Source organism: Doryrhamphus excisus, chromosome 16, assembly GCF_030265055.1.
Source record: "Doryrhamphus excisus isolate RoL2022-K1 chromosome 16, RoL_Dexc_1.0, whole genome shotgun sequence".
Classification (NCBI taxonomy): Eukaryota; Metazoa; Chordata; class Actinopteri; order Syngnathiformes; family Syngnathidae; genus Doryrhamphus; species Doryrhamphus excisus.
The window spans coordinates 9,385,685-9,408,143 of record NC_080481.1 but is presented as its reverse complement, the minus strand read 5'-3'; the positions used below and the strand labels follow the sequence as shown (position 1 = coordinate 9,408,143).

General features: G+C 41.0%; 1 protein-coding gene across 7 annotated transcripts in view; it reads right to left on the bottom strand.

Annotated features, from left to right (window-relative positions):
- Positions 1 to 342: 342 nt before the first annotated feature.
- The window catches only part of LOC131103955 (rho GTPase-activating protein 6), a 41,724-nt gene continuing 19,607 nt past the window's right edge, over positions 343 to 22,459 (bottom strand). For 3 of the 7 annotated variants that reach the window (XM_058050536.1, XM_058050538.1, XM_058050540.1), the window contains 13 exons: positions 10,915 to 11,074; positions 8,852 to 8,923; positions 7,075 to 7,223; positions 6,861 to 6,989; positions 6,578 to 6,773; positions 6,403 to 6,458; positions 5,821 to 5,971; positions 5,608 to 5,756; positions 5,190 to 5,369; positions 4,485 to 4,576; positions 4,237 to 4,412; positions 4,060 to 4,143; positions 343 to 3,645 (listed from right to left, as the gene is read on the bottom strand). In XM_058050536.1, coding sequence (XP_057906519.1) covers positions 3,074 to 3,645; positions 4,060 to 4,143; positions 4,237 to 4,412; positions 4,485 to 4,576; positions 5,190 to 5,369; positions 5,608 to 5,756; positions 5,821 to 5,971; positions 6,403 to 6,458; positions 6,578 to 6,773; positions 6,861 to 6,989; positions 7,075 to 7,223; positions 8,852 to 8,923; positions 10,915 to 11,074 — 2,166 coding nt within the window. In that variant the 3' untranslated portion in view covers positions 343 to 3,073. Of the gene's footprint in view, positions 3,646 to 4,059; positions 4,413 to 4,484; positions 4,577 to 5,189; positions 5,370 to 5,607; positions 5,757 to 5,820; positions 5,972 to 6,402; positions 6,459 to 6,577; positions 6,774 to 6,860; positions 6,990 to 7,074; positions 7,224 to 8,851; positions 8,924 to 10,914; positions 11,075 to 22,459 lie in introns of all 7 variants that reach the window. The other 4 variants (XM_058050533.1, XM_058050535.1, XM_058050534.1 and 1 more) reach the window with 2 other exon arrangements.

Sequence of the window (22,459 nt, the reverse complement as noted above, 5' to 3'; positions counted from 1 at the left end):
TGTTTTGTCTGAGAATCAATATCAGTATGAACAAAATAAATTAAAGTTGTTCTTTTTGGAAATTAGGTTATGGGGAAAGTTAATATGTGATATATAAGTGGTTGTCATTTTGAAAAGAAATTTACAAGAAAAAAGTTGAAATAGTTGAGAAAAAAGTTGGATTGCAACAAGAAAAAAGCTGCCATTTTATTGAGCATGAAATCGTATGAGGAAATATTTATTTTTGAACGCGCAATCAAAACAGCATCACTGGTGATGTAAAGGCACATTTACATTTAATGCAGCTAAATGGTCAAATTGGTCATTTTGCTTTGCCAAAATAAATCACCCCAACACGAGATATGAACTATAAACCATATTTAATTCCACTGTAGCATACCGATGACACATGGTACAAAAAAGGCCAATTAGCAAAAAATGGCATTACAACTGGACAACTCCACTCATGTCCAAAAAAATGGCACGCTGGTATTTAAAACCAGGAACACAACACTAGAACCATTTGTATGCATATAATATATATATATACATTTTCCACTTTTACATTTTCCAATAAAAAAACATACATTCGGTATATCATTACACTCATAGAAGCACATTTGCTAAACATTTAACAAAATATAAACCTTTTGTGGAGTGGAGCATAACATAAGGCCTGTTAAATTCCTACCTTAAATGGGTATTTCTCTTAAAGCAGCAGATTTCTCCAGCTGCCTAGAGGGGATAGTCTGTTTTTGAAAGCAGTATAGCGAAACTTCTTCCTGCTTTGAGTACTAAAGCACTAAACGTACCCTTGAGTAACCGTCCAATTATTTGTACACCAAAAAAATGTACACAAATATTCATGCAGTTTACCTCGTTATTGTGAAAAGTACTGACACTTTGTTCTTTTAAACAACCATTGGAAACATATACTAGCAGGTGGTGTTCTATTTATATATTGTGTTGAAAACACTGTAATCTTGAGCCAGTTGTAATTAGTCCCTTTAACACCGTAGAACCTGTTCACCTAAGCAGCAAAAGAACCGACACTAGATGGCGCCAGATTCTAACCACATTTTATGGACTACTTCCTGATATTTTCTTAGCCCTTCAAAGAAATACAAATACATCATTTCAGAATTTGTGAATTATTTGCCAGCAAATATCCACCAGATTAAATCTTTGGAGAGCTCTTGTCCAGCTTGGCTTTTGTGTTTCAATTAGAAGTGCTGTTTCACGCTAACACACTCTTAACCCTCACCAACTTGGCATTAACCATTCTAATGTTAATAATAAAGGTTCCCATTTCTTGTTGTGTTTAAATGTATTTGGAGGGGTTATGTAGGTCGATTGGAAAGACAAAAAGACACCTTTCTACACCTGGGGTGTATCGTGTATCGAGAAAGCAGATTAATAATTGGATTGCTAGTTTCTTATCAGATTAAATGGGCATTTTAGCCATTATCTGTTTAACCCCCTTGTTTTGCAAATTGGAGTCATGTGACTATACACCCGAACCTCAGGTTTTGTATGCCTCAGGTTTCATACAACATTACACTTAGTCTGTTGGACTTGTTACAAATTTCCCCACTGAGGGACGAATAAAGGCATATATTGTATTGTATTGTATTGTTCCGCAAAATCAAGGGCCCAAACAAAGCACCCTATGCACAGCGGACTCTGACCCGGTCCACACGGAAAAGTTCCTGTTTTTTTCTTCCTGATTAGTAAATAGTTGCATGCACACGGAATGGATTGCTGGGTGAAAATGATGTAATATGTAAGACACACATGTGGCGCTGTAAACTGACACACAGAACCACGTGAGTCGAAAACCATACAAGAAAAGGGCATAAAGTCTGTCATCGTCCACTTTCCAGGGCTCGTCTAAATTGATGCCCAAGTGGAATTACTTTGGTGAGTCATTTTGGAGTGTAAGACAAAAAAAAAAAGAAAATATCAGGAGAATGTCGACCGGGGTGAGTTATGTCAGTTCAAGTATTCAGATATTTTGTCGTACCTGTGGAAGAATTTATTTTAAAATACAGTTTGCCAGAACAGTTTCCGTGTGGATGAAAGGTTCGAGCGAAAAAACATTTCCGTGTGGACAGCCCCTCACTGTCTGTGTGCTGAATAACCCGCTGTGAGGCCGAAGAAAGACACGTAAAATTGTACTTATTCTTGATCAAACAAATTTTTTGTTGTTTTTGATGAAGTGGACCTACATTCCAACTGGAAAAATTGCCTTAGTTTTCGTACGTTTTGGTTAATAAATTGAATGACAAAAAACAAGGTTTCATCATTGTTGCCTGGTTTCAACAAATATGTGTGTGTATGTGTGTGTGTATTTCATCGACTATGTCATATACAGTTAGAATATTATGTTTCGTCTGTCACAGCACAGTTTGTGTATTTTAAGCCAGGAGCTAAAATGGATACTTTCGGAAATACTATGCAAATGTTCTCGGCCTGCCTGGTAACCTCTGAACAAATACATAAAAGGAAACCAACAAATATCTTTAAGTAAAAATCAATACGTATTTGGCACTTACCTTATAGTGCAACAAGTGGTATACTTACAGCTGAGTGCTTTGATATTACGATTACATTCAACACTGAGGACAACATTTATATTAAAGGCTTGAAGAATGAGTTGAGCTAGTTTTGGCGAATGAAACATTTCATCAGTTTGAAGAGCTCCTTTCGTGGCACATATAAGAATTCGGTTTATAGCAGTTGCAAAAGTTGCTCTTTTACTAGCTTAACAGCTATTGTTCGCCACTGAGAGAAACTGTAAATGGCTACACGGCACCAGAATGGTATTCATGGCAATGCTCTGAAGAGTTGTGGTGATTTTTGAGGTATTTCTGGTGGGCATTTTCCACATGTCGGGCAGAAACTATATGCAAACATAGAAAAGAGTGTGGTGGCTCATGGATGGTTCAAAGTTCATAGAAGGCAGCAGCTTAACATGTAAACAACAATGCCGTGGCGTGAACATGCTGGCGGATCCAGATACGGACTAGATGGAAAGATGATGCCGTGTGATTGTCATGGGTGAGTCAAATCTGGCATGAAGCTGGACTTGATCTCACACCAGAGTCTCTGGCAATGTGTCTGCATTTTCTGAAGATAGCAGCTGCCAGATTTGCCAACGGTCCCTCTGCCATTCCTGCCACTCTGAGGTGTGCGGCGTCATCGCCCCATCTGAGTTTTTCTGCTCTGCACTTGGCTTTCTGTGCTGCAGAGGGTGCTGCTGAGCTGACGCAAGCTGAGGTGAACTTTGACAAGCGGCCAGTCGGTGATGAGCGTTATAAGGAGGAGGGCAACGGCTTCCGGTGAGAACGGCAGAGCTGCCCTCGTTAGTGTTCACCCTGCCCTTCGGGCCAGACGTCGGTGTGGCTCCATGCTGGGCCCCCACTGTTCGGTTCACAAGCGATGATGCTGATGCAACACCGATGCCCGGCTGCAGGTGCGGGCGCCTCGTGCTCACATGAGGGCTGGTGCACATGCGGGTTACCGGCGGGTGGGGTCTGCACTCAGCAATGCAAGGCGCTGTTCTCGTCATTTGCGCCATCGGCTGGTGTCTGCTGTCACCATGGAGTCCATCAAGTCCCTCCTGTGAGCTGCGGGAGCTTCCTTCTGACACGTTGCCATGGGAACCTAGTAACACAATATATTAGTGAAGTTAATTCAAAAGTGTCTTGTACAGGATACTGTGTGGATAGATACTGTTTACCACAGCATAGCATTTTTGTGATTTTATATTTTATTTCAATGTTTTAATTTTTTCCATTTCTAAACTGTTTGTAGGCCACAAACTCTGGTTTGATTTGTGTTTTGCATGAAGTGTATTGCATGAGTGTATTCCTCTCGGATCAATTATTCCTTTTTATTTTGTTCAATGTGCAATGTTTGCTGATGTTATTATTTTGCACAATGCCAGCAAATACTGTATGTTGTTTTGTGTGTTTGTTAGTAGGTGTGCGTCCAGAACAAAAAATGTGATATTCACCGCCAAGGTTGACAGGTTGAAGCACCGAGGCTAAGACCATGGTTACAATGAAATCTGCCCACCTGTGTATGTTTGGTCTTTCAGTGTTGGTTTGAGAGTTGCGTGCCATGTTCCCCAGATGTTTGCATGCTCCTCCGATATACTGTCTAAAGGAAGTAAACAAGAAACAAGGTCGAATGATGGACATGACGCCCCTTGCATGAAAAGCAAGTCAGACGTTTGGTCCAAGAATAGATCACCTGGTGCAGACCAGCTGTCAGCTCCCGGCTTTCCTGCCTCCCCTCGCCGTTCACGCAGGATGGGGGAATTGTTGTCATAGGGGGACACTTCCCCGCTGGACACTTTGTTGGAGTCGCTGGAGGAGTGGCGCTCACTCAGAGTGAACGGATCCTCAGACTGGTGGAGATCAGGACTCCTGCAAGGAAGACAAAATCAGGCTGAAAGAGTGGATGAAACAGAATGACAAAATGTTTTATGCAGAACTCACTGTGATGCTTTTCGCCTCAGGAGGTAGTCCACTACATCTGGATCGGTCTCCAGTAGACTCATCAAAACTTCATTTTGGAGGTCAGGTGGGACCTAAACAAAAAAACAATTTGGATTAATGACTTCAAAATGTAAAATCTCCCAGGTCATTTTGCAAACTGAAGCAGATCTGTCTTCATTTCATGCTTTGTTGATAGATTTTTAATCAATACACAAACAGGATGATTTACAAAAGACCTTACAGATGTCATCTTTCCATTTCATTCTAATAAGACCCTTACTCTTACCAAGACACAAAGAAGTTTGATGTGATTAATTGGCTTACTGTAGGAATGTAAGCCTCAGGGGAGTGGCAGTGGCAGATTACAAAACATTATGGTTTAAAGTTTTGGACCTGAAATGACCCAAGCCTGCTTGTCTGCACCGTTGGAGAATCTTGAGAAAAGACAGGAACAAAGCAAGCGAAGAAGAAGGTAATCCGTGCAAAATCGTGACCTCTCTTGACTCAACACGAGGGATTTCATGCCTGAATTTTCCCTTTTACTTTGGAAAGAAGCCGTTCAAGTGTCTGGGCGAACGTTTCTTGATGTTTTTTTCAGACATTTGGCACCACGCACACCACTGACAAAACAAGTCTGTTTCTGTCTACACAAAAATGTGAAAGTGCATCAGCTGACATAAAAAGTGAAGATGAGAGTTGACTGACCATGAAGAGTGTCTGGTAGCTGGCGATCATCCGCTGCAGCGCTGCAATGACGGCGGTGCTTTCCTCGGCTCGTGCAAAGCTTTGGACACTGAACTCCTTGTCTGAGGATTTTAGTTTATGGAGTAGGTTGGGACCAAAGATGGTGGCAAGGTTCAAGGAAGTCATCTTGTTTCCTGTGATCTGTAATGAGCAAGACAAACTGGTTGGCGCAGCTTGGTTCGAGTTGTCTAGCGTGGTATCACACCCTGAACGGGTATGGGTGATTGATGAGACGATGGCACAATGATCATGCCAGGTTTTAAGATTCATTATTTAAGCTGTCAAACCTGATGTTCCTCCCTTTCTCTTTTCCACCCAAATAAGACATGGAAAGTCACTCAAAAGACACATAAACACTCATTGTGAGTGATGACCTCACCTCTTGTCCATCCTTGTCCTGCTGGTCATGGGCGTGGTCAGCCACAGTGGACAGGAATTCCAGCAGGCGATGAAGAGTGTCACTGTTGCATACTGGGAGCAGGTAGACCAATAGCTGGGTGACATTGTGCTGCTCATCTGGATCCAACACTGTAACAGCAAGACGGTCAGATAACAAGCGGAGGTGTCCATTAAAGCGCACATTAAAGCGTACATGTAGTATTTATGAAGGCAGTGTACAGCTCCTTGGTGAGGAGTGGGTCAGGCATGTCCCTGAGGAACTCCTTCAGCAAGGCGGCCACGTCGTGGACGCTGTGCTCCTCATCTAATTGGACATCAAAGCCGCGGTCAAACTCCTCACGCAACTGAAGCAGAACAAAAAGGATATGATGGATTTTTGTAAAGTGTGTAACTGTACATTGTTGTGTGTAGTGTGTTTTTGCTTGATTTTAATTTTCACTTCATTTGGAGATGTTAGCAAACACACAATATGTTTAATACCGTGTCCTGTAATTTATGTTTCTGTTAATGAAATACAGTGAAAATTACTCCTTTTACACATAGTTGCAAATGGTGATTCATTGTGGTTAATTAATTTGCAAACTGATTTATTAAAAAATAAAATTAATAAAAAAATAATAATTTGACAGCCCAAATTGGAGTACCTTTCTGGCAATACCAAACAAAACTGAGCCTCTTCATTGTAAAGTCATTTTTCGAACACCTTTAGCATTAATTACAAATAAGAAAATGATTACATGTGAAATAACAAAATCATGCATAACGCAACACACACCTGTCGAACTCTTTTCTTGGAACTTCCAACTCTGAAAATTCCGACAGTGTGCAAACCTAAGTATCAAAAAGGGGATAAAAGCCAACACATTACTCTAAATGCAGAATGATTCAAGTTATTGTAGACATGAAACTTCTGCCTATGACACAACAGTGAGTGAAACTGCACAGCCTACCGTATTTCTCAATGTGTTGGCAACAGCTGTCGACCACACGGGGCACCTGGCGGTATATAGGGTTGAGGCTCAAACGTTTGTCCCTTTGTTTCTCCTTTTTATTTGGTGTCTCTGCAGGCAGCGAAAGCTGTAGCGCCTCCAGCAGACGAGACTGGTTGTCGTCCAGGTCAGTGATCGAATCCACTGACATCCCACCCTGAGGCCAAAGCGAGCATTTTCAGTCTAGAACTATACAGACAGACAACACATCTAACCCTGTTTAAATTATGCTCGGCCGTCTCACCCGTCTGCGCACTCGTGGTGCAGCTTCAGGTGTGTTGGGCGATGTTGACTCATTGGCTGTTTCTGATGTGGAGCTCAATGAGGAGTTGCTGCTTGAGAGTTCCTTATTTGACGGCCGCTTGGTGGCAAACTGTTGATGATGCAACAGTTTGACTTGGCAACCTGCTTTTGAATAAACGTACATTGTTAGGTGTTAGCTGTGCATGCATATTGACCTGTAGGATGGAGGAGACGAGGTCAGAGGAGTCCTTGTGCTCCTCTCGCTGTGGCGGATCCTGACGATAGCTGTCCTGGCGCTGCCTGTGCGTCCTGTCGTTCGCAATGACCTGCGAGAGGGGTATACTAAAGGCTTGAGGGACACCCTCTGGAAGATTAAAAAAAAAAGAAGTGAAGATATATTACAAGGGCTCAGAACTAAAATCATGCAATGCTTTAGCAGCTGGAAAGGACAAAAAACAAACTCTGCTGGAACAATCTATTGGCTACGTAAAAGCTTTTTTATGTGCTACTTGTAAAATCCTACAACAGTACTACCACAGATGTGAAATGTAAAGACGTCACAGAATGTTATTTGGATTGAAAAAAATGACAATATGATTCACACTAATTGTTGTGCCTTCGACCACAATAACAAAACTTTATTGGCCCTCACCAACAATCAATGTCATATTCTGCATGAAGGTCATTTTCTTTTTGACTTTTGCAGGACATGCCAGAAAATAAGGAAAGGAAAGACAGAGCTGCATCCCATAACCACAACTGAAAGGCTTGTGGTTCAACATGACCACAAACATGGCTGTACTCTGCACACCACAGCAGCATGAACATCTGGTAAACACAAGGTCTGTCACATGCAGATCTGCACGTCTGCACAGGGGCACCATCTGGGCTGCATGATCCATCCATGCCAAGACCACATCCATCAAACCATGTCAGAGTCTCCTCAGAGGCAATGTCTTCACTGACAAGTGTTCTAAAACTTGAGAGGGAATAAGTCAGGTTTTGCCTTTCTTGATGTAAATTTGCCAGTTGTTCAAAAGCCCATGAGTCATAACTCCCCGAATGTTCCCTTTTGCACTATATAAATCCAATCCATTATTATTATCACTTCATTTTTTTCTTCCTATTCTTCCTGAAGAAGTCTGCAGAGCAGTGCACAGTTAAACTTGACAAAGTAAAGATCCGAACAGTCAACTTTGATCTGCTTGTGTTTCAACCATCCACACTCACATCCATACCTATGGGCAGTTTAAAGTCACCAATTAATCTAAAATGCATGTTTTTGGAATGCGGGAGGTAACCGGAGTACCCGGTAAAAAACCACCCGGACAGGGAGAATATGTCAACTCCACACAGAGATGACAGAAATGCCCAATAGTGATTCAAACACAGATCTCCTGACAGTGTGGCCAAAATGCTAAGCACTTGCCCACGGTGCGGCAACATCCCTAGTCTTTCCATCTCAACACTGAAAACAATGACCTGTATGTAACACTTGGCTGTTTTTACACTTTGATTGTTGTGTAAATGTACTCTATACCTGAGTGAAGTTACTGCTTTTCCCTTTCAGGTGATAAATTAAGGGTGGTCGCAGCCTGTGATTGTGCAATGCCAGCGAGCGTGAAGAACCTGACACTGTCCTGCGAAGATGCCTGAGAGCATCAGCTCATTCTTAAATTTCAATGCGTCTTTACTAAGATCAGGGCACAGACTGACAACTTAGATAAGAAAATCCTGTTTCACATCATCTCCACCCTAAAAGACCAGTAGTATGTTCTGCAGCCAAATATGCTGTTCTCAGCATGCAGTCTGTTCACTTAATAGGAATACAAAACTGTAAACAGACACTTAATTTTTATAGCCTCCCTGTTCACTTGCGCCTGAAGACTGTCTCGCCAGAGGAGGGGCTGACTTGTGGCAGCAAGGGGACAAATACACGTTAAAGCAGACAAATAGATGTTAAAATACATGTTAAAAAAGACCATGGCATACCTTTGTCCTTACTCTTCTCTTTGGCTAAAGAATCCAGCTTCCTCCTGAGCGACTTTTTCCTTTTCTGTCCATCTGTGCAGGAACAAAAGACAATAACTAACCATCTGGACAACAAGATATCTTTTTCCAATGTTGTTTCTTCAGTTATTTGTAAAATGACTAAAGAATGCAGACGTAACCCGGAGGATGCACAAAAATCTGCAATTGTAGCATTAGTCTTCCCGACACAGATTAAAATTTCAAAGCTTTAATTTGAACATGTTGTTGAAGAGTAAAGCCCCTAACATTCCAGGATTTATTTGTCTCAATCACACAAAAATGCATACCCTAAATAAATGTAAGTCTGTCAGGAGTACAACATGGCTCTGGGCTCTTTTGAAAGCTAACAAGCTGTGATGTTATCCACACTCAGAAAATGTGCTGCTGATTACAAGGAGTTTGAATACATTGAGAACAATAGTTTTGTTTTTTTTAAGGTTTGTCTGGATTTTTTTTGTGCCGTGACAATAACTAGTTTGGTGTTGCATACTAGAAAACAAAAGGGGCCATAGCTTGAGTTTTTACCTAATCCCATTTCAAAATTGCCAATGATATAAGAATTTAGTACTTTACATAGATTTTCCTAAAGTTAGGGATCTGACATTCCTAATGTGTTCAAGTTGGAGACTATTAGTCACCCTTTGTCAAAGTTTTAACTCACTCATGCAAACACAGCTCCATGGCATTCGAACACTTCAAAAAATAATGGGTATATCATTTGAACAGTTAAGGGGTTTCATGGGTTGTTGTGCCTACCATTTCCAGTTCATAGTCATAATAGATTTTATTATAATAATAATAGGTCATAAATAGATCATGAACTTTCTGGGCTACTAGTATTCAATATGAGACACCAGTACATGTGAGTACTCTCCTACAGTCTTTAGAAAGGGGGGAAGGGGGCACCACAGTCAGCTGTCAACATGATAAATGACAAAAAATTGTTGAAGATGAGAGTTGTGACACATAGATGTTTTAAAAGTTGGAATTCTCTTATGCAAGCTGCAGCAACTCTTTGTTTTATTGTTGGGTCACTGTGCCGTCCTATATCCTGACGACGCAACCCCGGTTTGAACCCCAGATGTTCTCCTGTATTGAATGAGTCACTCATCTATCTCCCACTAAACATGCCAGAGTAGCATTAGCCACTTATGTCATACGGTTTCAGTTTCCCAAGTCTCCAGGCATTACTGGCAAATCTGCAAAGCTTCAACATTACCAGTGGTTGATTTTCACCACGTTCTTTTTCCGACAAACAACAAAGTGGAGGTAAAAGGAGAATTGAGAGAAGAGTAGGTAGGACGCAGAGAGGAATTGGTGTGTAAAAGAAGAGAAGGAAGATGTAAAAGGCAGCAAAAAGGAGAATTGGAGTATAGATGGGAAATGCTTTTGATTTTTGACAGATGGTTTGCAAAGCCAAACAGAAATCTTCCAAACTTTGGAGATCCATTCAGTAGGTCTCCGAGCAGTCAATATTGTGTTTTCTCAAGCTTTGGAATAACATTTACATTTTACATTTCAAAATTTGTCCTAATTGATAGCACATTTTAGACGAATATGAGCTCAGCAAAATCAGTTTCATTTAAAGGTGGACGCAATGACTCAAAACGAGGATGCCGTTATGTTGAAAATGTATTGCTGCAATTCCAGACAGATAGTTGAAACATATTTAGCTTCATGATAACGTCAACGCCATCAAAATATGAGCTATATTATAGTTATTTTATGAGGAACCAATGTATAGGATTTCAAAGCACCACAAAAGAAAAGCCAATTATTTAGGAAATTAAGAGGAACATTATGCACACGGCCCTGATGACCTGATGTTTAATATAATTAATAATAATCAAATACATGATATTTTCGTGACTATAAAATAAAATGCTGAAGTATTGAAGCGCTTCATTGTGTTTTTCATGTATATTTTTAGTCTGGATATGTGCGTAATCGTCAGTGTCATTTAAAATGCACAGGTCCACTTGAAAAGCTATCCAAGTGTGCAGGACAAACGCATGTGATCCCACCTTTTGGCAAAGTTATCTGGCATCCAACATCATAGTCTTGGTGCAAGCGGGTGAAGGCCACTTCCTGGAGTCTGGCTCTCTCCAGTTCTGAAAGACTCTGAATGGCGACCGAAGTCAGACGTACACTCTGGCCAGACAGACTGCTCCATGTGAAGTCACCCTGGGATGGGGAGACAAAACATATCTTGTCAGAGTCACCTTGGTTCCTCCTTGCTAGCCCTGGAACCACAATAAAGGTGATATAAACACATTTGAGGACACTTGTCAGCACTTTGTCTGGATAAGGCATTCGGATAATTGGTGCGTCTGTCAAGGCTCCCCATTACCACTCCTCTCAGAGGACACAAAGGAATTCATGACCAGAGAGTGATTCATGGAAGCCAACTGGGTCTGTGGGCTACCAGAAATATATTAAAATTCAATGACATTTGTATGACAGAATAAGCTGCAATATAAACCTGGCTGCTGCAGAAAAATGAGGATGATGACTCAGACTATTGGAAACTCATGTCACTTTCATATTTATGAAAAGCCTTCTTACAGGTGTTTTTCGTCTCTGATCTTGTGAAGCGTTTGGTTTTAGAATGCTGGCACACAGCCCTCTGTTGCCATCGTCCAGTAGCGATTGCAAAATTTTGTCTGATCACCACCCACCAATATGTCAACATACCACAGGTTTCATAGGTTGATTCATGAGAACTCAAGCTTATCCATCCCAATCAGGGATCCTGCTGAGCAGGACCAGTTTGACTGAGAAGGGGCCTCTTTTTCCATGTCTTTCTCAACTATTTTGTCACCTTTTTTGGCAGTACTTGTGAGAGTATTTGTGACTGCACTGCACACTGAGTGGGGTCCAAAACTAGGGGTGTTCCAATCAGGGTTTTTTTGCATATGATTTTGAGTATCGGCCGATCCAATATTTCTATCATACATTAAAGTCAGCGTCGGCTACTTCGTCTTTCGGCTAGGTTGCCTGGATAAACTGGCTGTATGATGTTGGGTGTTTGTTTTTGAGGTATCGTTTGTTGTGTTAAATGCAGCCTTTTCCTTCCCACTTCTTGAAATCCCATCCATTTTCTTTTCTTTACTTTTTTACTATATAGCGTATCCTCATTAGGGTCGCAGGGGGTAGGCTGGAGCCTATACCAGCTGACTTCAGACGAGAGGTGTGGTACAATCTGGACTGGTCGCTGTTGAACTGCAGGCACAGTCACACGTCCAGCTCAAGCTGCTTCAGTGCTCTGCTCTTTCGATTGACGGCATTCAACCAATAGTGTCAATGCAGCAACATGTTGCTGTTCTGTATGGTGTGAGGCACCATCATCTGCATCCATCGAGTTGTCTATTTGTCACAATTTAGGTTGCTTTTCTGCACTTGTTCCTGTTTTGCATTGGCAGCTGATGGATGTCACAGTGGAAAAAGTGCTGTGTTGACTGAATCTTCACCATGCAGTCAAATGACTCACGCATACGGTGAGCTGTAGCATGTAATTGCGTGTTCTATTTTCAGACAAAGGGATGAAAGAATATACTTGTTTCCGTGGCAATACAGAGACAGCCCAAAGGGCCAGGGAGTGAAAGAAATATTGCTATGGCAACACATCTGCAACACACCAGCAGTGAGCACTTGTTGCTATGATGCGCTGCATAAATTATTCTCAATCGGAAGGTCTCTCAATGTGACGAAGTTGAATCTGTCCTTAATGGATCACTACAGTAACACAAAATGTACAGTATACTGTAGTTTTTCATCAACGTTGGACACACACACTTCCACTCAATCTTTTCCATCAGTATTGTCCTCTGTGCCTGAAGCAGTATGTATTGAATGCAATGTATTACAAGCGCCTATATGCATTCACTCTATCAGTAAATGCATGTGTGTAAGTAAACATCAGAGTTTCAATGACAACCCCTGGTGTAAAGACAATAAAAACCTCCATTGTATTCACATTTTTATCCAAACAATGCAGTTGGTGCGTATAAACTACTGTGTTTTACTATGTTGTTTCTCTATGCAGACACACCAAGATGGATTAACTAATCCATGGTGTCATTAGTAGGACCACAAACTTATCATGTGACTGCATTGTACCTATGGGATGTAACTGCAGTCAAAAATATGAAAAAAACACTTGCACATCTGGTCAAGTCCAAATTGTCTTTCTGGCCAGCTTTAGACACAATTGCGTACAGCGTGTGCTGTGATATTCCAGGCAGGTACAAGAGGCCCAGATTGTGGAAACAGATACCCGAGGAAGGTTTGGGAAATTCTCGATGTGCTTTTCATCAAGTTTTCATTTTATTTTTCCACTACCTTGAAATGACCCCCGAGCAGAGTTCCTGTCCTACAAGTTGAAGTGGAAAAAATATGTTCTTTTTTTTTGTATGTCTTTTCTAGGTTTCCGTTGTGCATGTCATAGATTCCTTTTACTGACATGAAACCATCTTATGGTTAACATCTGTTTGCAATTACTGACCACCTTGACTCATCAGCCAACACTCTTCTGTGTGTGTGTGTGTGTGTTTGTACATGTACCTGTCTGGAGGAGTAATGAGCTTCCCCACCAGTTGAAGTTGTCCTCAATTCAGCTTGAGGGAAAACCAACTACCAAAGTTACATAACTAAACGTAAATGTAATTTAATGAACCCTACTACTCATTGGGTATCAGCTTTCAGTTTGACATAATCGCGCTGTCCGTGTGTGTCCAGGATTTGATCTTGCTTCTACTGCTGTGGAAAAATTGGGCCAAACGGCTAAGTAGGTCCTTGCCATCATACCACCAGTTGCACAGTGCCCAAGTACAGCAACATAGTCATGGCTGTGCCTTTTTAGGCGGAATGAAATTAATTTGCTGTATATTTTGATTGGTTGAGGTAATTTGTCCATAATACTCGTTGACTAGCTATTCAGCTTTCTGTGTGGTAGTAGTGAATGATGGCAACTGAAGCAATAGCCAGATCGCTATACCGAAACTTATGTGCATAAAAATGGATAACCAATCACAGCAATGTGAGAATTTCTGTTTGAAGGTGCACGTCAAGCTCCGTGTTGAGAAGGGAGTAGTGAGGCCGTGTGGCCTATAGCTGTAGGATAATAAAGACCGTAATGAGATTCGATACAAGCTCTATCAAAGTTTATTTTATTTTTACTCTTGAGCATTTTGCTTTATGTAGCAACATGAGATGCAGCATTGTGGCTGATAAGTATAAACAGATGCAACTGAAAATAAATACTATGAACCACTTTGCATACTTAGTGGACATCTGTTTTCTCCTTGTTTTTCTCAACAACTGCAATACTTATTCAATCACATTTGACAAATTGTGAAACAAATCAAATGAATGATTCATTCCCTCCCGCACGGTGGCCACAGAGCCAGGAGGTCTGAAAGATCTGGGTTCGAATCTTGCTTTGTGCATTGCAGCCAAAAATGAGCTCCTTGTTACAAGCATCCTCGTCCTTGAGTGTTCCCAGCCATTCTCTCTTCTCCTACACCATGAGTTGACCTTCTTCTGTCCATGTTACGAAAAACTCAATAGCACACTGTTAGCAGTATTATCCCCCTCTGCCTCTAATCATGAATGTTCTGCTAAGTTGTGTGACTGATTCACTTGCATGTGCATCCATACTGAGTGGGAGTCATGTGTCTTTTACCACAAATAATAAACAAGTATTGTTTGTTTATTTTGAGACAAAATAATGGTATCTTGTGTGTGCTTTTTGTATGCTACCACTTGTTGTTGCGTGTGAATGACACTCAAAGAAAGGTCATCACCAGCCTTAGCAGTAGACACCCACAGTGAATGGTTTGAAACAGCAGGATGGAATTGAAGGTTTAAACTCCCCACGGCTTTTGCATCACTTGCGGCAAGACACACACACAAGGCAAAATTCAGGAAGATTCCACAAGAAACACAAGCCACCGCCACCAGTCTCTCCAGTCGCTACCTTGCATGATAAAACTCAAAACACGACTATTTGTATCAATCCAATACCGCCGTAACATGCAAACAGCATGTTATAGTTTAAAGTATAAAGTACTTTATGTCTGTGTCAGATTTGTTTTGTTTTTCCCAATTTGATCTAGAATGTGCACAACTGCTTATGAGAAGTCAGTTAATGTAATGGCAATGGTAATAATTTAAAAGTTATGATTGAACACATTGCATAGTGCAATTTGCACTTCCACATGTCCAGAAGGAGTAGGAATTTATCCTATCCCCCATCTGTTTCACATCAATCGCAATATATTTATTCACTTAATGTATTCCAAATGTGCTTTTTACCAGTTAATACATACGAAAATGACAAGGTTAGGTCACAATGTGGTAATATAATTTTATAATAAAATAATTCATCTAAAAATCATAATAACATGGGGTTCATTTATAAATTATTTGTGATTCAGTCTTAATTTTCTAAACAGTCTTACAGCACACAGCAGCAAACAGAAAACAACGATGTGCCTGTCCACTCACTCATGTGATGCATGACCTTTAGGCGGTCATGCATTGAGTTTCACTGTCACCTTGAGTGGCAATACCCAATGTTAGACATTTCCCATCAAAACACACTGGTCAGTGTTCACCGCAAAGAATTGGACCACCCCAAGTACATTTAGCACAACTCTCTCTCATAAACACATTATAATGGGACTGTCTAACTCCACTTATTAACATACGCTTAGAGAGCCACTTCCTATTTACAAGAAATTGCAGTATAAATTCCTAAAACTGTATGTAAATTGTTATGGTGATGGTCTTATATGCCTTTGAAAGAAATACATGTCAGATGCCAGAGTGCTGATTATTGCACAACAGTGGCAATCCCCCAGATCAAATACTTTGCCCCCTTAATGCTGCATCATTCCAACTGTAAATGGTTAGCATTTCACTTTTTATTGCAGAATAACACGACCGTGAGTGTTTTGTGAGTATTCATAAACTATTAGTTAAGTTTCAGTGGCAGTTTGGTTGGTGGCATTGATTTTTTTTCTGCGGTCAAGTGTGAGCGCCGTCAGCGTATGGCTGTACCTTGGCTGTGTCTTCTGATAGCGGATCTCAGTAGTCGTGTTTTTTCACAGATTTAAGCTCATGCAAGCTTATGCTAATCCTATTAAGGAATCGTTAGTTTATATTTCACGGCAGTGGCAAGAACATGAGCCAACAAAAGTAAAGCACATTCCCTTGCGTTCCACCTTCTGATCTTCTCCCACCATCTCCATTTAACACAGCAGGATCAGAGCAAAGTCTCTCTAAGACTCTATTTTCCGCATGGGTGCCATATCCCCCCCTCAAAAAAATCAATTTCTTGGTAATCCTGTGTAGTAGTAGTAGAGTGGAAGGATTAAAGCAGGTCCACCCCTACAAATCCAGATGATGTCGCTTGGTGGAGATGACAGTGTTAAAGCTGGGTTGTGGTCACCCAACAGCCCCTATGAACAGCTTAAAGAGGAACTGCACTTTTCTTGGAATTTTGCCCATCATTCACAATCCTTATGTGAAACATTTTAATGCACAAAAATGAGTTAAAATGAGGTAGCTAACAATGCACGTTATTGGGATAAACCTATTTCGACTACAAAGTCCTGCCTGCAAAAAGAAGTACATTGATGATGTAATACTTACAATAGCTTGTCGTATTGTGATTATTTAAAACATTACCAGGATGTCTTTCCAAGGTGCATTGATTTCAGAGACCTGTTGATCGGAACTAACTGCTACTTCCGTCAACAGCATTAGTTCCGGTGTGCTGGGCAGATCAGGATATAGTGAAACACACTTGTAATATCTATAATATTGCTGACATTGTCATTGAGTGCTGACATTTTCCTCAAATTTCCTCAGATGATGCACAAACAGGCTGAAATTGACATCAGATTGTGTTTCATACACAACCAGCACAAATAATGTATTTAACACTGTTTCATTAAACTGAGCAAAGTAACAGTCCAAACTTCAAGTTAAAGTGCAGGAGGTTTGAGTCAAGTGTAACTTCCTGGAGAATAATCACCACACCCAACAATGTCCAGCGATGCTTTGTTCTCTGTGTACTGTATGTGTGTGTGTGTGTGTGCATATGTACATGCAGACAGTTATTATTAATTTCCAAGAGGAGAGAGAGCAACCTCTCCCCTTCCATGTGCATTTGCTCTTTCAGACCGGTCAAACCAGTTCCTGGAAGGACGTCGCATTGTTTACTTCCCAATCTGGCTCACTTAAAAGAGTGGAAGCTGGGAGTTCAATGTGATTGCAAGTGATGATATTGCATTTTATGATACATACATATGCTCTCATCATGTAAGCGCCTTTACCAACCACCTCATTGGGGACACTTTCACAATTCAGTGATCAAATACAAGATCTGTAACATAAAGTTACAACCACAACAATTAACCAACCATAAATCATCAACTCAAAACATTTTTGACTGTGCAGTCAGTCGAGGACTAAAGTTAAAAACAACGAGAGCAACATTAATGGACTGTATTAAGGCTTGTATGTAAATAGTGACTGAGTGTAAAGAATGTGTGTGAGCGCGTGTGTGCTTGTGTGTTGATCTTTACATTCCTGTGGAAGCCTTGAGAGCAGCTAATCCAGTCTTAGTCAATGGCCTCTTGAACTCTTAGGTCACGCTGGAGCGCACACAACACACACAACCAGGCACACACACACAACCAGGCACACGCTATACTTGTGGTTGTTCAATGTTCAATTTTAAGACCAGCTGATCAATTGCAAGAATTTCTGTTTTGCACTGTTGCTTCTTAAAGAGGTTCTGAGTAGAAGTGATGTGATGCACCCCAAAAAATGCCACTATGGCTGCCAAGATACGGGATGATCCTGGTAATGGTCTTGAGTGCAGTCCAGTTCAACCATCTTTCAAAATGTTTCCTAACACCACAAAATGTTCACATAAGAACCAAAGGACACTGAAAGGTGAAAGAAATGTGTTTTCTCCGATGAAAAAAAAATGTAGCCTTGACCTCCCTGATGGCTTCCAATGTCATTGGCATGTAGCGCTGCAATGACTATTTAAACAATTCAAGTACCCTGATTGCAAAAAATATTTTTTTTTATGTCGAGGAATCGCTGACGCCAGTGTTAGAAAAAAAACTCTCTGAAAACAAGCGTTCAGAGCCATTCCAAACTTCTTTCAGGGCTGACTTTCAAATGAGCAAACCTTATTATCTGAAACTTTGGCATCGTTTAACCCGATAATGGAAAATTCTGGCTGCCTTGATAGGTGAGAAAAGTGGAAAAAGCATACAACTAGGTCCCTTTAAATACCTATGTTCAAATTTGACACTGTTTATTCTTAAAATGTGGTTTCTACAAAGCCCAAAATGCCTTAAAAGCAGGTTAACAGGCCACAATTGAAGGAAACATTCGGCAATTTCAACTACTGCATGGCAAGGGAGAGCGCCAGGTACATAAATTTTCTCAAACACATTCCTTGACTGGATTATCGTCCAGTCCCTGCTGGGTGATGCTGATAGAGGGAGTGAGAACACATACATTACTTCTTAAGCTGAAGGAATGCAGCAGGTAGCCAAGACGCGACTCTCATTAAAAGGCAGATTTATGAAAATAATAAAATCACCGTTTACTCTGCACAGATCACACAGTAAGAGCTTCAGATGTGCATTAGCAATGACAGATATTTTACTTAATGACCTTTGACCTGCAAACACATTGAAGCAGTTAGGCTGATGATCCGTGACGCCTGCCCTTTTTGAGCTGCAGGACTTCCTGGAAAATTCCCTTAAAGAAAAGAAAAAGAAAAGAAAATAAGAAAGAAAATGAGATGCTCTTCGTTATGGAATTTTTGAAGAAATTCATATGTCTATCGTGTGCTTTTCACAGAAATCCGCCGATATTGTGATCGGAGCATCCCCAGTTAGTTACTAGTTGCTTTCTCAGAAAGGTAATTCAATTAGTTTATCCATCCATTTTCTATGCCGCTTATCTTCACTAGGAGCCTATCCTAGCTGTCTTCAAACGAGAGGCGGTGTACACCCTGGACTGCCTGCTAGCCAATGGCAGGGCACATTTCGACAGACACTCATTCACACTCACATACATTTTTTCCTCCCTTTTTTGTTGAGAACTGATACTGACACCTAACTTAACTATGTTCTACTGCTGACTAAAGGTAGAAACAAACTTGTATTTCTGATGGCAGATGAGAGTCTAACCTTTGTTTTGGTATGTTCCATGTTTACATAGCCCCTTAACACAATATTCTACGTGCCTTGAAAGATCAGTCAAAGTCAACTAAAATAGCTGGTACTGGAGGGGATGTTTTATGAAAAATGTCAGGTAGTGAATGAGTTAATGACATTACGGTAATGTGTTAATGAAAAACAATAACGCTGTTATTCTTAACGCCTATACTCCGAACAATGGTTCCCCCTAGCAGGAATCATTGGATGCTGTGATCTGTCTTGTATTTTGCAAAGCCTAGTACGTTTGTACTTGTACTCTTGCACCTTTCTTTGCTAAGTCCTCGCATTATGTGCATAGTAGAAAAATAAACCAACCTCATGATATGAGGCTCAAACATTTGACACAGCAACAATGTCTGTTTCAAACGTGGTAAACCAGCATCTATGCTAGAACAGGAACCTATTTCGGGAGCCTGGGTATGAGCGTACTCTGTAAACCCTCTCTAGAACCTTCTACATCCTGCTTTTTTCCCCCCGTCCTGCAGTCTTCCTACGTCTCCATAAAAAGACAAGTCTCAATGCGGGCGGACTTCTCTTTCGTTGTTGATAATAAAACAAGCACTGCTCCACCCCAACGCACTCCCCCATGCGACAGGTTCTGCTGAGGAAAACGAGAGATGGGCGGTGTTGTCATGACAAGCTAGAAGTGACGACTGTGGAACGCCAAGAGGCACTCTTCCCAAGCAGTGTTACGCAGCTGCACCAGAGCAAGAACGTCTTCAAACACCCAGCCAATAAAAACAAAGGGTGTCACATTCATATTCTTGAAAAAGCATGTCACTTCTTCCCAAAATGGATTGAATGAACAGTGCATTCTAAGCAAGTATGCTAAGGATCAATGCAAATTAATGCAAATTAACGCAAATTAACTGTAGCGATGACTAAGACGCCACATGTTTGGTTGCTGACACACACAAATGCACAAATTCCTCCTTCCTGGTTTCTTACTTTTTGGCACATTTGTCACACTTACATTTTAGTCAACAACAACACAACTGAACACAAAATGCAGTTTTTTAATTAAACTTATTCTTAAGGAAGAAACAAATCCATGGCCCTGTGTGAAAAAGTAAAAGAAAACTTATGTAAAGAAAGTAACTGAGTTCTATCAGTGAGAACTATCTGTTTGGAACCACTGCTGAACAAAAAGAACATTAAGGTTTGTCTCAATTTTGACAGAAAACATCTTGATGATCGCCAAGACCTTTGGGAAAATACGTACATTGTGGTCTGACAAGACAAAAGTTAAACTTTTTGGAACGTGTGTGTCCCATTACATCTGGCATTAAAGTCAAGCCGCATTTCAGAACAAGAACATCATACCAACAGTAAAACATGGTGGTGGTAGTGTGATGGTATGGGGCTGTTTTGCTGCTTCAGGACCCCAAAGACTTGCTGTGATAAATGGAACTATGAATTCTGCTGTCTACCAAAAAAAATTCTGAAGAGAACACATTTCATCTGTTTGTGACGACACATTGAAATGAACTTGGGTTCTGCAGGAGAACAATGATCCAAAACATACCAGCAAGTCCACCTCTGAATGGCTGAAGAAAAACAAAACCAAGACTTGGAAGTGGCCTAGTCAAAGTGCTGACCTGAATCCTATTGAGATGCTGTGGCATGATCTTAAAATGCTGGAAAACCTTCCAATGTGCATCTACCTGATGACCGGGTGGGGGGGGGGTTAGTCTACATGCTACATACGTATGCAATGTACGTTGTGAATCGTCTGGGATGTTTGTTCCTTCCTGCGACCCAGAACTCCAAAATGTGTTGCTATGTGAACTGTCACAGTGTGTCACGCGGTGCAGCCTTTTTCTGTTTGTGCTGGGATCGGCCGTGCAGTAAAACAAACACACACATCAGCAGGTATGGAGAAGACAGACGGGTTATAATATTTAGCTCCAAGCAAGGGGAACGAGCGAGGTGTCATCAAGTTGAAGACAAGGCGCAATGCAATGAAATGCGTGAGGTCAAAGAAGGAGAAAAATGGGCCACACAGGGGAGAATTTGGGGGCTTCTATTTAACACAAGCGGCACAGAAAGAGAAGGTATTTGGTGTCTGTGACTACTGATGAGCGACAGATGCACAAAGACCACGGGAGTGCATATGGCATTAGTTCCAATGGGTGATCAATATTTGCATCAACGTACATACTTTGTTCCATTCTGCTGTAAATATGTAAATATGACAATTACATTGGATATTATATCCAATGTAATTGTTTTCGATGGATAACCATTCATTTTAGTTACCCTGATTTGAACCCAGAGGTGCTAACCACATACTCCACCGAGCTCAGTGCTTTTCCCCCAGGCTAACAGGATTTGCGGGTGCGCAACCAGGGGCTATCCACACAGAAACATTTTCAGGTCAAAACGGCAAAGTTCTACTAAACTGTATTATATGATCACAGCTTGCAGAGAGGGAAAATCTGAAAACCTCATCTTGCCCTTTCTGTATGGAAAATGACGTCGCCGAGCCATCGCTGTCAATTATTTATTTATAATTATCCATCCATCCAATTTCTATGCCACTTATCCTCATTAGGGTTGCAGGATTATACAGTAGAATGTTGTTGTTGCTGCTCTTGATCTTGGACTACCCTGTACTACATATGACACATGACCAATTACTATATCATTGTCCAATCCACTGTAAATATACTTCCTAATAGATTAAGTTATTTAGCTTCTAACAAGGCACAGCCACCTCTGAATGCGATGCTATGGAATGTGACAGGTGACTGGTGTTACGATTCCAACTTTTGCTGGTCAATAATTGTGCTACAAACACATTTTTGTAATCCATTTTCAATTTCTCGTCCAGTTGTGATGGATTTAATGCCCCAAGAATACAATGACCTGGATGAATCAGAATATTCACAGGCACACCCTAAATATAAGCACAACCATAGTGGTAAACTTAAGTAATCCGAATTGAAATGTCCCCAAAGGAATCATATTAACATACATCACACTAGCAAGTGTGTATTACCAGTTACACACTGGCAACCGTGATGTGGTGCTGTGCATCCCACGCTCACTCTTTGACTCCCAACCACCCGTGGCTACTCCGCTCCGGTAACCTAGAATCCTAAATATTTATCCGCCCCTGTAGGAGTTTATTTACTGTCGTACTACGAAGGGCGCAGAACACCACATTAACACAAAATCCCCCTTTTCCTGACCTGCTGCTTTCAATTACATTCTTGCACCTCGTTCAGATGAGTTCACAGACTTATTTATGAGACAGCAAAAAGTCGCTGGCTGACAGTTGCACAATGTCGCACACTGTCTTTGCTTGTGA